The following is a 15474-nucleotide window of genomic DNA, read 5'->3' on the forward strand; positions in this document are numbered from 1 at the left end:
TAAGGTATATGAAAGGTCATGATCTGCTGAACCCCACTGTTCCATCCAAATATGTATATTGTTAGTGTGTATGTTATGAGATTTTGCTGTATGGTTGTTAAAAAAATATGTTGTAAATATGCTAGTGGCACGGAAAGGACCACCACCGAGGAGGGTGCTCAACGACCATCAATCAGCAGGGGAATTGTAATAAAGGGATTTACAATTCAATGACAGTTGTGAAAGCACCACACAATGGGAACTGCTTGACTCCATGACACAGTTGCACAAGACCACTCCAAGGGGACTACCCAACCCAGTGACTCAGCAAAAACTGCCAGGACATGTCTGGACAAGTGTCTTCTAGGAAAATGGATTAAGGATATAAAATAGGGAACAGTGGCAGCATGCCTTCACCTTTCTTCTCCCCCACCTATGCTGGAAGTAACAAGAACACTGAGAAGACAAAAACTTCAACTGAGAAGACTGGTCCTTGATTAAGACAGGCCTATGTATTAAGAATTTCAACATCTAGTGGGGTGAAAACTGCTTGATCTAAATACTGCTTAATGCAATAAGGTTAAGATTTAGACTGTGCGCTTATCTTTTATTTTCTTTGGTAACTAGCTCTGAACTCCTATATCTACCACTTTAATCTCTCTTTCTGAAGTTAACAAATTTGTTTTATATTTTACCTAAAACAGTTTGGTTTAGTTGAAGTGCTTGGGATGTTTCATGTTTCCATCTGCAGGAAAATAAGATTAAATACAGCATTTGAGCTTGCATAGGATGTCCCAGAAAGGGATATATTTCTCATGCTGTGCATTAAGTAACAAGTGTAAATATCTTATCACACAGACAAAAATAACCACATCTATACACTAGATTTTTCAAGAACAGGCCTACATTCTGCCATGCCACTCCGTATAATTGATGATGAATAAACCTCTCTGCATCAAGTTATATTTTCTTGAAGTTCTTTTACAAATGTATTGTATAAACAGTCTTGCATAAAATGCTTAGATGTGACATAAATAGCAGTTACAAGATTATATGCGGTCACCTTTATTCACTGTCACAATACGGAATATTTCTCCACAAGTCATAATGTGTACTTTATGTAAACCAGTGCCATGAGCTACACTTTAATCCTCTTCTGTTGTGCAATTAACAACTTTTACTTTAGTGGTATGAAGAATTCCAATACAATATGCTTTGGCTAACAGAATAAATTTAAGGTAATTATATTGGAAGCTTTTACTCCAGAGGGTACTTAGACAAGTTTCCTTTTTCTGAAACCTCAGTTTTAAAAGCAATATTTGGTCAAGAACTGAACTAATGTTTGATGCCTGAGTTGGAATAGATAATAACTGGCAAGTCTGGAATATTTTAAACCCTTCAGTAATAGAAGTAGAGGTCTCTTACCATGGCTGTGGACTGTTCCTGGACTGAGCGTCGGCTGGAGTAGATCTTTGGTTGGAGTGAGATGTGCTTCTTTCCCCTGGCGCTGGCTCATCTTTCCTGGAGTCAGAAGGTGTGATTCATCACTGTTTGTTACCACAGCTGGAACATAAAAAGGATGGTCACGCAACTATAGAAATCGATGCATAACAAAGAAATAAATGACAGCAATTAAATAATCTTTAATTACTACAAATCTGCCATTCAGATTAAATCCTTGGGATCTTCATTTTCAAACCCACAGGTGCTCTTTCCTCTTGAACAGGCTAATGAATTTCCCAACCAGTGATTTGGTTAGGAATAGACAATGGTCTGGGATAGTGAAGTATAGCAGAGGAAAAGAGTACTGGGAATCGGGAAAACTATGTGGCCTGGAATCCACTATACTAATCCATTGCAAAACACACTCCTGCAGGTGGGGGGGGGGGGTGTGGAGAGGAGAAGAGAGATAGAGAGAGACACTTCTTGAAATCCAGCTTCCCTCTGGATCCAGTCTCTGGGAATCCTTAGTATGGCACAGGCCATGGCTGCAACCCGCCAGCTCGAGTGTCTCTGTTGCAGAACCACATGTTTGTTCCTAAAAGCTATCAATGGATGCACGTTACTATAACAAACATGTAGCCTCTGGTGAGGGAATGGGCAGAGGAGCAAAGGAGAGAGATTAAAAAGCAGAAGTGAATACAAATAGAAATTTCCTTCATGAAGTTTGCAAACACTGGCAGGGATGAGGGGAAAATTGAACATCTTTTTAAAAAAGCTTTAGAGTGTAAATCCTGTAGTAACAGTGGCCAGTAATCACCGACCACTTTACTTGTATTCACCTATAAACTGTTTAGGGTAGGGACTGTTCCCTTCTTCTGTAATAGTACAGTGGCTGGCACACTGTGGGTATTACTGGAATGAGTAGTCATAACTAATGAAATAAGGAGGGGGAAAAACAAACACCAAAATGAAAACTTGGAGATTACAAAGGATGCCTAATTCAACGAGTCACCACATGGCAGGCTGCAAAAATAAGAAGATATGAGCCCCTTGGCTGCAGACTTCACCATGCCTTAAGATTTCCACGTCTCTTCAGGCTGGGTCTGTGAACTGTACTTTTAAACCACGTCAGGTTAGGAGTTTAATTTTTCAGACATGACAATCCAAGGATGCCTGATGGTTTATTTCATTATTATTATCACTAAGTTATTTTTTCCACAAAAGGTGGCAATGACCAGTGAAGACAGCATAAAGAGTAAAAGGACAGTAGTAGTCCCCACTTTATAGCTCTATTCTGGACAAACTACAAACACTTATGTGACCTGCTGATCAGGAAAGTTGGGTGAAACAGTAGCACTTCCTCTCTCTCCCCCTGACCGGGGAAGGAGGAAAGAGTAGGGTTAAAATCAAATGCTTTTTCAAGAGATCGAAAGTATCAGTGCTGGCAGGTCAGTAGTCCAGTCACCCTATAAACCAGCATAGAAACAAAATGCAAAGGTGCAGAAGATCTATAAAGGAAACAAAATTTCACTTTAGAGTTTCGGTGGATTATGAACAGTCCTAAAAAAAAAATTATGACACTGTTCTTTAAAATATATTTTAATCTGTTTTAAAACAGCAACTTTGAAGTATATAACAAATAAGCAATTAAAATCTAGAATTCTGAAAGATAATTCCCCTCTCCTGCCATTTGACTCAGCCAAAAAAGCCTTTTATGTGTTTTTCACATCTCTTCCTTCGTACTGTTGCAATAGAGCTGCAATTTCATTTCTGCTATTACATGCAGTGGAGTACCTGACAATTTGAAGAGAATCACCATGTATACAACTATAATGCCCTCTGCTGGTTTCTGTTTAATACTGGAAGCAAAATCACTTCAAGTTCTCCTATTTTGACATTGTAATGTCCAAATTGCCTCCAATTGTGTGTCCAGTGTACACATATCAATCAAAATCACATGTACTCCAAAGGAGGACAGACACTCAGCTTTTTAGTATTAATTGGTTACTTATATAACAATATCAAAGTAACAGTGCACAAAGTATTGCCAAAGTAAGTTTACCTGAACCAAGAACCTCTTTTGGGGCACTTATACTACCAGTATTATATTTTTAACTTCTCCTAACTTTTTAAAACCGATGTAGTAGTCGGTGCTTTTCAGTTTTTATTTAAGACATAATGAGGAATACTCTTGATTAGTTGTCACAAGTAACTGAGAATGCTAATCTCTCATAGTGCATGGCTCATTAATACACAGAACAGTAAAAACAGTCATGTTTTAAGGAAAAGTTTACCACCACCCACCCTGTTGAAAGCTTAAAGTTTGCCATATACTCAACATACACAGTCTTGTAGTGCCACTGCAAAGTTCACCTTGTCAAGATACTGAAAGGGATGGCACATACACACAGAGACAATATTTGCAAACTATTCCTTTTGAACAGTTATGTGATATAGTGTATGTGTTTAAGTTAAAAGCAGCAAAGAGTCCTGTGGCACCTTATAGACTAACATACGTATTGGAGCATGAGCTTTCGTGGGTGAATACCCACTTTGTCGGATGCATGTCGTTTAAGTTAGTTTATAAAAGTGCTTCAAGGCAAGGACTTGTCTTTTAACTGTATTTGCACTTATGAAGCTTTAACATTGGCCTCTTCAATTGAGTGGGCACTTCACTTTCAGCTTTACAGATTAACTTTTTTGATCAGCAGAAGAGAAAGGAGTTTAAAGTTGTTAAACTCCAATGGTATTTGTCAGCACAGTGTTACAGAACAGTAAGAAGTGAATGGAAAGTTTTCAGTGCAGGTGCACTTCTGCCCGTATTGCAGGTAATACAGCAAGCACAAGCTAGGAATCATCTGTCTTGTCTATTCCAGAAAACCCTCAAACCTTCCCTCTAATCACTGTGGGCTCTCCTTTTGGCATGTGCCTGGTAAGCAGGCCAGATGATAGCATGGAGCCATTTACCCTATGCAAGATCAAAGGGAGCATCAGCTTCTTACTCTGTTACAACAAGTAGCTTTTATTAAGGCCCGCCCTGACTTTCAGAAGTGCTGTATATCCACAACTCCAACTGAAGTCAATGGGGGCATCAAGTGCTTGAGCATCTCTGTAAAATTATGCCCTATATGTCTGTGTGGGGCAGTACCCAAGCATCTTTTGAATCCTAACTGGTACAAAGCTCTTCTGGAAACACTTAAGAAACAGCCTAGTTCACTTTAAATGGAAAGAGCAAGAATTTAAAAACAATCAAAATGAATATTTTCAAAAGCTATTTACTAAAGTAAGTAAATGGAAAAATGCCAGAAACCGGCCATTAAGATGTTTGGAATCAAAGTAATCATTTTGAGTTTAAAAAGGAATAAGAGTGCTAGGAAAGGAAACAAAAATCAGTTACTGGAATAATGAAGGCTGAGTGTTCATTATGCTATTAAACTGAATGTTACCATTAAAAATATGACCTCATTTTGAAGACACTGAACTGATTTATTTCAACTCCCTTTACTGCTTTGCACTGAAGGAATGGCATTACAACAAAATTAAAGGGTGTACACAGGACAAGATCCTTTCATGAAATGAGCTGTCGAATATTCCTGCAGTTTAGAACTTGTATTTTTGAAGTATCAATGAAAACTACTAAGCTTTAAATAGTACTTTCAAGTGTCTATGAGCTCGTAAATCCTAGTTTGAAGAACACTCCTGTCCAATACAAACTGCTATATAGGCCACTAGCTGGCCCACTAAGCCCTGTACAACATTTCGGTTCCCTAAGACAGTATGGCTGTGTAATGATATCAACTATCCTAGAAAGTTTTAATACCTCAAGCTTAATACTACTTAAGCAGAAGCAGTCTAACATTATTTATAGTGCATAGACTATCTAAATAAAATCCACACCTTCATTGCACCCTGTTAAGGTGAGTTATGGTGGATCAGAGCATCATCAAAACAATGGCCAAAAACAGGAAATATCAGCTCCCTTAAATAGCGTACCAGCGATCAAAGAAAGCCAGGAAGAACTTCCTTCAACATATTGAAGACTTGGGAATCTGCTTATCCATCGGTTTAAGCAAGGAACAATGTTAATATCCCCCTTTTAAAGAATGGTGGCCCCCATTACGATGGCAAGCCCCTAACAGTTTTTAAATACTGAATATAGAAAGATTGAGAGCATCTCAGAAGAGATGCTAGTTCAGTTTAGCTGTAAGTATATTTGGACACCAACTCAGACTCAAAAAGTTCATGTCTACAGGATTCAGGGCCCTAATATGGATGTTAGGAAGCATTTCAAAACTGAGCTCCAACTACAATTCTGTTAATTAACTCTGAGTCCTACTTGGACACCATAGCATCCAGTGCCTCAAACATTGGATTATGTTCACAGTATCCATTTGAAATAGGAAAGCATTACACAGATGGGGAATTCAGACATGGCAAGATTAAATAACTCACCCAAAGCCATTCAGCAAGTCTCTGCCAGAGCTGTGAATTGAATTTCCCCAGTCAAGGTTCATTGCTTTCATCACAATATCATTCTCTCCCCCTACTCGATAGATAGTATTTCAACATATGTCTCTGGCCCCAGCACCGGCTACGAAGAGTGCCACACCTAGGTCCTTGCCGACGTGGAGTAAGAGACTAAGTTCTGGTCTTAAGCGCTGATCCCCATATAAGGGAACATTCCAATCCCAGTAAGACCACTAGGCTAAGCCAACAACTGTTTTAAGAACATTTTTATTTACCTTTTTCCATTTCCGCACACTTGCTTCTGCTCAGCTGTTGGGATGCTAGTTCATAGCAGGTCAATAACAAAAGATATGAAATGAAGAATTGAAATGAAAAATTACAAATTAGAGTCTTTATGTCAAATTTGCACAGATTCATCAGTGGAAATTATTTTAAGTATCTGAAATGGCAAGTTACCTTTTCAATTGTTTCCATATTGAGAATACAGTAAGAGATCTTTAATATAATGCATTGGAAACTCAATACCACAATGGATTCCAGTAAAATCCTATTCCAGCATTGTCAATCCTGAGCACTCAAAAAAGCATGAAGGCCTGCCCAAGGCAAGTTATGAGAGTGGCTTAAAAACAAGATTTTTAGGATGAGATTTAAAAAAAAAAATTAAAGTTTAGGTTACTTTTATTTTCCTTCTGGTATTTAACATTTTCAAGCTCTTCTTTGCAGTTATGAGGGCTAGAAACTTACTTTACATGAGAATCTCAGTTTTCATTAAAAAAAGTAAAAAAGAAGACTCTACGAATTAGGGATTTAAGAGAAAAACCAGATACTATGCTATTCAATAGATATCACATCACAGGAGTTTGCAATGCTTCAATCTACAAAAGGCTTCACTGCAGTGAACACTAATATATCAGAATCCCAAACTTCCATATTTAATCAACATTCCAGTTCCAGCCTGTATCAGGCAGAGTCTGTAATTTAAAATACATAAAATTCTCATTCAAAGCCTTTAAGAGATCTCTTGTACCACTGTCTGTAGCTCATGAGATGGGAAATGAAAGCTAGAGATGTAACTGAATATCAGAGAACAAGTGTTAATAAGACATCAGTAATTTGAACTTATTTAAAAAAAAATATGTATCTGACAGTTTCACTGCATCTCTCAATAGGTAACAGCACTGTGCTTACAATGGGCAGAGTCCTAACTGAAGTATTTTTTTTTAAATTTACTTAAGTGCCTAATGCATTAATCAGCAGCAATTTAAATACATAACTTCTTAGAACATGTCCTTTAAAAATTAAGCCTCCAGTACTTAGTGCCACCAAACAGTCCCTTATAATAATCAGACTCAAGACTCAGAGTCCGATTTTCCTTTATTTGAGACTTGTCTCATCTTCAGTATGAAATGTGCTGTATAAACTACATGCAAGCTCCAAATCCTCTCATTTTCCCTCGGTGTTCACTGAAGCTGGACTAGTGCTTGGAAAAGTATACTGATTCAAGAAATGTGTACTGGCTCTCCAAAGTATTTGAGCTAAAGTAATTAGTGTTCCAGTCTCTGGTTTAGCAACTTCCATTTTTCTACAAGTGGTCTCTGGAGTGGAGGCCTTTCAAGGCAATGGAACTGAAGAGCTGTCATCTTGCAACAAAAAGCCATGATAAAACATGGCCCACAGACACCTTGAGGCAGTTAGTCTTAGAAATGAAACACTTTTTCTAACTGAATGCAAAAGAGAAAATAGAACCCCCATCCTCAACATAAACATCTATTTTCAACTTCAGGTTAAAGGATATGATACAACTGGCCAAATCTCTTCACGATGCACATTCAATTAAACTTCATGAGATCTGAAAATCTAAACTTCTGACCTCATGCTCAAAAGATATTTTTTCAAAACAGGAACTTTCAAGGAGACAAATTCAACAGCCTCAAGGTCTCCAGTCTGTCATGTGGAAGCTTTGCTGGGAACTTTCACTGCCAGTTTCAGCCCTTTATTTACCAAAGAGTCATGGTGGATTCTCTCTGACAGTTTTTAAATCAAGATCGGATGTTTTTCTAAAAGACGCGCTGTAGGATGTATTTTGGGGAAGTGTCACATAAGAGATCAGACCAAATGATCACAATGGCTCTTTCTGCCCTTGGAATCTATGAATCATAGAAGAACTGTCCCAGGATGACTGGTCCTTTAACGGGTACAACCCATCTGTGTCACGCTTAGCTTGCATTCCCCCACCCCTGGACAAAATAAGCAAAGTCGTCTGACAAACAGGCATTGTGGGATGGAGAGAAAGAAAGCAGATGCCAGGGGTGAATCCTGGTAGAAAGCCCTGGGAGTTGCTGTTGGTAGACAGCAAGGCAAGACTCAAAAAACCCCAGGAAAAGATCAGTTGAGAAGATCGACCTTTAGGAAGGCGGGTGGGCCTAGCTTGAGACTAGCTGATGATTTTGGTTTGTGTTTATTTTGACTTGGATACCCTGGAAAGAATGAAATTTTTTGTTCATGATTTAGCCAGAGGGCCAAATCACCACAGCAACTAAACCAGGCTACAAAATTGGGAGAGCCAGACTGAGTGAAAATAAACTGAGGCAGCAGTTAGCCCATGACCAGAATGGTGAGCTGGTGCTGCTACAAGAACTAAGAAGAAAATTCTGTGAGGGACAGAAAGGTGACACCACCAAAAAAAGGAAGTCTGTCTAACACCTTAAACTAAATTCAAACTGACCTACCCATCTGTATGTGACTCAACATAACAGTATTTGTAAATCATTTTCAGCAGTAGATAACTTACTTCATTTCACTTTTTGAAGAAAAAAGCAATATACAAAACCTCACATGGATTTGAAAAGTTTCTAATAGTAGTATTCCCACAGGTCACTGCCTTTTTATTAAATGGTATTTTAGTAAAAATGCATCCAAAACTAGTCTCTCTTGCATGCTGTGATACCTCTTTTTATTCACACTTCAGTACGAGAGGGCTTTTTATTAAAAGTAATTGGACAAGGTACTGAAAGCAAACATTGCCCTATCACTGTACTAGCTCCAAATAGAACAAGCTGCTTCTACCTGTTAAACCACTATTTTCTGTGTCCTTTTTATTTTTTATATTACAGTAGCACTTGGAGGCCTCAACTCCGATTAGAGCCCAGCTGTGTTAGGCACTGTACAAATGAGTGAAAAGACAACCCTTTCTTTTAAAGTGATAAATATTTCCATTTTAACTTCACAACTCCAGGTGGAGTGTTCAAAGGACTCATATTTTTCTAGCCATGACTGAAGAACAACAACACTTCCTATGAATTATGGTTGTTCTTTTAAATTTAACAAACACCTACGGACAAGACCAACAAGCAGAATAAAGTATTTCTCTAACTGTTGTCCTTGTTATTTCAGCTCTTCAATTAGGTTGTGACATACATGAAACCCTAGTGTTACGTCCACTGACCCATGTGCTCACACAAGAAGATGGTGACCTTGACTAATATGCCCAAACATCCGAGAGAAGAGGTCAGTCACTTACTTGATGGTCCAAGAGAGTCTTTGATCTCACCATGATTCTGCGTGTGCAATGCAATTGGAGAACGAAGAACAGCGAACAAAAAAAGTGTCCAGGCCAAGAAGAAGCAAAATGTGCAGAGACGTCAGCAACAGCAGCAAAAGGAAAGAGGAAGCACAATGAAAACAGAGTTAGTTTATCACTAAAATACAACATGCACATCAATATTAAGGGAAGACTTCAAAAGGACTTAACAGTTCAGAAACAAAACAATGTTGAAGCAACAAAACTGACAAATATGCATATAGGAAGCCATTATTAGCTTGGATACAGTTAGTGAGCAGCTAATATCTCTCTTTAGACAGACAAAAGTAGGTCTTCTGAAAGATGTTCAGAAATTTAGAGTTCACAAAACTCATTATAACAGAACATGTCAAGATCTGTAATTAAATCAGTTTCAGAAAACCACAATGTCCTATGAAAGAGTTAGGATTCTAGGACAATCCATCTAAAAAAAAAATCGTTTATCTCAAATTGTACATGTAAACACAAACATTCCTAAAAGCGCATTAAATGTGCTGCACCCACTAGTATGATGCAGCCAAGCATAACCGTTTATGCAAAAATATTATTTTAGAGGCCTCAGTGTTTTAGTTTATTAAGTACAGCTACCCATCACACAACATATTTTTCTGGTGTAGGAAACAAGACAAACAATGGAAACTGAAGAGTTAAACATCTCCAAAGAACTGTAAGCTGTATCACAAATTTTCCCCACCTAAGTTGCCACTGAACTATATATAGTTGTAATCACTGCAGGAGGAGGGAGTACTTATAAAGTAACAGCTCACTCCACCTCATCTTTTTTGGATGGGGTATAATTTGGGGGGTAAACGAATATAATCATTTATATTCCATTAGTATCCAAAGCTCCAGTCAGGATCAGGACCACTTGGGCTGGGGGCTGTACAGATACAAGATATGATCCATCCCTGCCCCCAACTGCTTACCATTTTAAAAAAGAGACATAAATGTTGGGATCAAGGATAAAATGAGCATTGTGACACACCCACTATCAGGGAAAAAATATCCCCAATTGCTCCTCTGATAAGCTATAGTTTATCTTTTCAATTTTAGCTCTTTCCTAGTCTAGTTCAGTGTGTGTGATTTAAACAGGACTGTTGCACATTTGACTAACATTTTTTAAATTAAAAAAAAAAAGTATAAAATCCAATGCTTTGGAAAGCCCAACCAAAACCCTACCCAATGTTCACTGAGATGGCAAACCCTAGCCATATTTTAAAAAAAGGTGTCAGGTTTGCCTCCATGTCAGCAAACATGACCCCATGTCACCCCCCCAAGGCTCCCAACTCTGTGAGGGTGCATCAGAAGGAATCTCTTGCCTCCTGGAGAACACGGCCATGTCCCTATTTAGCAATGGGGGTTCCTGTGCCACTTGCCTGCCCTGGAGAGGGTAATACTCAGTTCAGTCTGAAAACGTTGTTACTATTGTAATAAGATCAGTTTAAAAAAAATGAACAACTTCAAATTCTTCACTTTGTTTACTGGGTGCATTTGGAAGCACATTCTGTACAGTCCATTTCAGTTTCTCCTGTTTAGTCAGCTAGTTAGTTTCATTCTTTGCCTGGATCTTTCATAGAGTATCAGGTGAGAGAAAGAACATGTTTTTAAATAGGGGAATGTGATTGCAAAACCCCCAAAGTTAAAGAAAACATCGGGACTAAAGTAGTATCAAACTCATTTTAAAAAAAACTGGACATATATCAAGTTGGTTTCTCTTTAACTGCATAATACAGTATGATAGCATACTTAAAATGGGAACACAATACATGTTATCGTAAATGGGATTACATTACCTTAAGTTCCAAGAGCAACAAAACAGCAGAGAGGCATGCAGTAATAGAGCAACGGTGTAAGAATTAATTCAGTGTGATGAGTCAGAACACCAAGCCTTTCCTGATCAGCACCACTCCGCTACATCTGCCAGTTCACACTAAGAGCTTTAAAGCAAAAGGAGGAGTTGGGCGAGGTGGGAAACAAAAGTATTAATGAACAAGCATGCAGGGTCGGGAGGGTTCTGCAATTTAAGCTTCCTAATCAATCAGCATTTCTCAAATACGGCAAGCCACAGCAGATTCCTGAGTGGTGATGGGAGGGAGGCAAAAGTTCTGCTCCTCCCACTTCCTTCTCTGTTCCTCCTGGATGTGCAGCCCTGCACTGCTCCTGGAGACAGGTGGGGTACAATGCTGCAGGACTACAGGGAGTTCTCTACCAGCGTGGGAGGGCAATGAGGCTCTTGCTTCAGCCCTGCGGTGGTTGGGAGGCAGGCTCCAGAGGCAGGATTTAAGGATCCTGGTTGCGCAGATCAGGGCTCCAGCCAAGGGGCTTCAGGCGCCAACACCCAGCTCTGGCTGAAGGGTTTCAGGCGCTGACCCCTAGCTCTGGCCACACAGCCCTGGATTTCGGCCATGGGGCTTCGGTTCAGGCTCCAACTCCTGGCCACGCAGCGGCAGGCTCCAATCCCCATCTCTGGTCACACAGTGCTGGCCCCATGCCCCGATCACAGCGGCAGCTGCTGGCTCCAGGCACCAACCCCGAGTTGCATGCTCCGATCCCCAGTCCTGGCCACTGACTCATAGTACCAGCCGTGTCACAGTGGGGACCGATCTCCAGGTGCATGGCAGCAGGCACTGGCCCCGTCCCCACACTGATCCCTGGCCCCGGCCGTGCGCTGACGGCCAGGCATGTGGCAGCAGGTGCTAGCTTTAGCCTCGTGGTGGTGGGCACTGTCCCTGGGCTTCAACTCCCTGTCCCGGCCATGCAGCTCCTGCTCCGGGCGCAGGCATTGGCCCCCTCCCCAGCCATGCAGCTCCTGCCCCCAGCTCTGGCCGTGGGCACTGATCCCCGGCCATGGGCACCAACACCCTGCTCCAGCCGCGCAACTGCGGGGCTCACCACCAAGCCTCCTTTCTCTTGGCCCCACATCCATGCCCCTCTCCCCATCACTCCTGGACCCCATTGCCTTCCTGGCCCTCAATCAACTTTCCATCACCCCACTGCCTCCACCTCCAACCCCATCCTGTCCCCTATCCAGGGCTTAATTTTTCCTGGGACTTGCTGAGAAAAGTGATATTAACAAACACACAAGTATCACTTCTCACAGTAATATTTTTATTATTTAGCCTGCAAAAAAAAAAAAACCCCTACATGAATAAATTACAATGATGTGGATGTGTATATGTGCTATTTATTTGTTTTTCATAAAGTTAATCAAGTATTTTAGGATAAAGTGTCCGTGCAGCCACCAGCAAGAGTTGGTGGCCACACTCTGCAGCCACTAAAAAATTTGTTGCGAGAACCCCTGCAAATGGTTTGTACTCTCTCATAGTGGTGAAATACACAGTGAAAAAGCACAGCAGCAGTCTTGACACCACTACCTTCCTTTCAAGTATTGTTTTGACCAAGTAACATCAGAATTAGACAGCATAAAGCAGGAGAGCTTGTCACTTGAGATGATTAAGGCCTTTTATATAAATATTTTAGCACTGTATGGTTAACCTTTGGACTGATACAAAGAGCACCTATGCTATAGGATGAAACAAGTCTAACACTGTTCCTGATCTTCACCAATAAACACAGTGTTTATACTGAGATTAGATTCCATACTGCCCAAGCACCAGCCTAAACTATAGATATTATACACTGCATCTATACCTAACACCACAAAAGTATATATTTATAATCTAGAGTCTTAACTGAAGATAGCTTCTTTTCAGGATCTATTCTGGACACAAGAGACCTCTGTTTACTTCACAGGATCCTTCATGTATCATCTGGAGTCCATATTGAAATAAGTTATATGCACTAATAAGTCTCCTAGAGGGATAAAATGTCAGGAAAGACTTTTCTGAGTAAACACTGTCAATATAGGTAAAAGTGAAAATAGCACCAGGGATTCTATGTTATTTTCTCTCCATGATTTCTATATTAAACATGCTAATTTTATTTTATTATTATTATTATTATTTAAACTGCCATCTCTGCAAACAACCTACACTCAGAGTCAAACTTGGTTCTCTCTCACATGGTCACCAGCAAAAAAGCTTTTAGTGGTCAAATCAGGCCCCTATAACACCTGTGCAAGTCCCACTACCTTCACTGAATTTGCACAGGTTGAGCACTTCTGTTGATACACAAGATGAAACAGAAACCATCTTCTTCTCCTACCCCTGTTTTGGCTATGCAAGTTTAAAAGCAGCAAAAAGCAGAAAAGCTGTCACTAGAGACACTGATTACACACAAGAAAGTCTTTAGACAGTCGTTCCTTCAAGTTTAAACTCATTTTAAAGACTAGTAAGCCTAAAATTAGACCTACTACTTGTTTTGCTGTGCGAAATTACCTTCTGGTTTGATGCATTTGTGATCAGGATATATAGCAAAAACATATAAGCTCTTGATGAAAAAAGAACTGAACTATTTAACACGTACTATGAACTAAATTTAAAAATATATACTTTTAAATCATTAAATCACAAATCATTGACAGAATACACATGTAACCTTAAGAATGACATTTTAAAAAAATGAAAGGAAAGATTTTAAGCCTGTCAAGATCTACTGTCATGGATTTTTCCTGCAAAAGAAGATTGAGTATCTGCTAAAGCAATACAGAAAAGTGGCAGTTTTAAACATAACTTTAGGATATCTGTAATGTCCAAATGTTGCAGGGGTAAGTGATCCTGAATTCAAATACTAGCTGGTAACACAAATGTCCTCACACAAACATGTATCAGTTAAAAGTTATTTAAACTAGTACAAGCTTGTGTGTTGATATTAAGCTGCTTGAAATTGTCAGTCAAAAACTTATTCAGCCAGAAAACTTGGGTTTCAACTAAACATGATCCACATAAAGTCTCTTCTTTTTATGTATGTTTAGAGTTTTGGGCTAAAAATGATTTGTTTGGAGGGTGTTGGTTTTTTTTCCAAATGAAAAGTTGAAGTTTTCTGTAGGTGAAAAACAAACTAAACCAACGAAATCTACTATAACTGTTGGAAAATGGCTTTATTAAACCTTAGTTAAAATGTTTTTTTTAAGATATTAAAAACTATCATTGTACATCTTATTTATATGCAAGCTTGCAAAGATTTACCTAAAATTGGTTTAAAAATGCGTGTTTAATTAGTCAAACCAGTGCAAGTTTGCATATGAATAAGGTGTACAATGATAGTCTTTAGGATCTTAAAGACTACTTCAGAAAACTTGATTGCCTGTATGTATTTTCACTCCCATCCCTCCATATAAATCAGAGGAGAAGGATTTCAATTTGTATATATAGAATCTAATTCTCCAACTTGAATAAGCTGGAAAAGGTCACCACATTCAGAAACAGACGCACCAGGAGAGAGGGGAAAGCTTGAGCCCTCAAGGATCCAGAGATTATGTCTTTGATGAAATTCTTTGCAGGAAATATCAACTAGGTTTCTGGACAAACTAACCAAAAAAATTGTTCTACATCCCATGGGAAAAACAGAATGGCTACACCATAAAAGGATGGAAATAGGCACCCCTTTCATAGGTGTGGCAGCATCTGAGGTACCCTGCTGGAGATACAAAGTTCAAGAGTACCATGTTGCCAGCTAGGTCATGGAGCATTAACAGGCACAGATGCATCAGACAGCCTCTGTCCTGTATGTTGCTCTGACTGAGGCAGAAATCCAAACTGGCAAAGCAAAAGAAGGACCTCTAGCAACTGGCAGTCATCTGTCAGAGCAAGGAGGAAGAACTGAGTCCTGTGTTGCCACAAATCAAACCACAGAAAGTTTCATATCCAGAAACAGTCATGGGCTCACTTTTAGCCAGCAAAATTCTCCAGTACTCAAATACTTCACAAACATGCCATAAAACAGTATGAAACATGCATTTTCCTTTCCAGAATCTAAAAGGAGTATTCAACATTTTCCAATAAATAATTAATTTTCTAAGATAAGTGAGCAAGTCTTCAGAAAAAAACATTAAAATAAGTTTAATATATATATGCTTGTTATAAACAAGACCCTTTAAGCTCATC

The 15474-nt window shown here is 39.3% G+C and overlaps 1 protein-coding gene across 7 annotated transcripts in view; it reads right to left on the bottom strand.

Moving 5' to 3' along the window:
- Nucleotides 1-15474, bottom strand: part of OSBPL8 (oxysterol binding protein like 8) — a 215141-nt gene that overhangs the window by 113253 nt on the left and 86414 nt on the right. For 6 of the 7 annotated variants that reach the window (XM_050934840.1, XM_050934831.1, XM_050934821.1 and 3 more), the window contains 2 exons: nucleotides 9410-9446; nucleotides 1405-1542 (listed from right to left, as the gene is read on the bottom strand). In XM_050934840.1, the coding sequence (XP_050790797.1) occupies nucleotides 1405-1542; nucleotides 9410-9446 (175 nt within the window). The remainder of the gene's footprint in view (nucleotides 1-1404; nucleotides 1543-9409; nucleotides 9447-15474) is intronic. The other variant, XM_050934854.1, reaches the window with a different exon arrangement.

This window comes from Gopherus flavomarginatus, chromosome 1 (genome assembly GCF_025201925.1).
Source record: "Gopherus flavomarginatus isolate rGopFla2 chromosome 1, rGopFla2.mat.asm, whole genome shotgun sequence".
NCBI lineage: Eukaryota > Metazoa > Chordata > Testudines > Testudinidae > Gopherus > Gopherus flavomarginatus.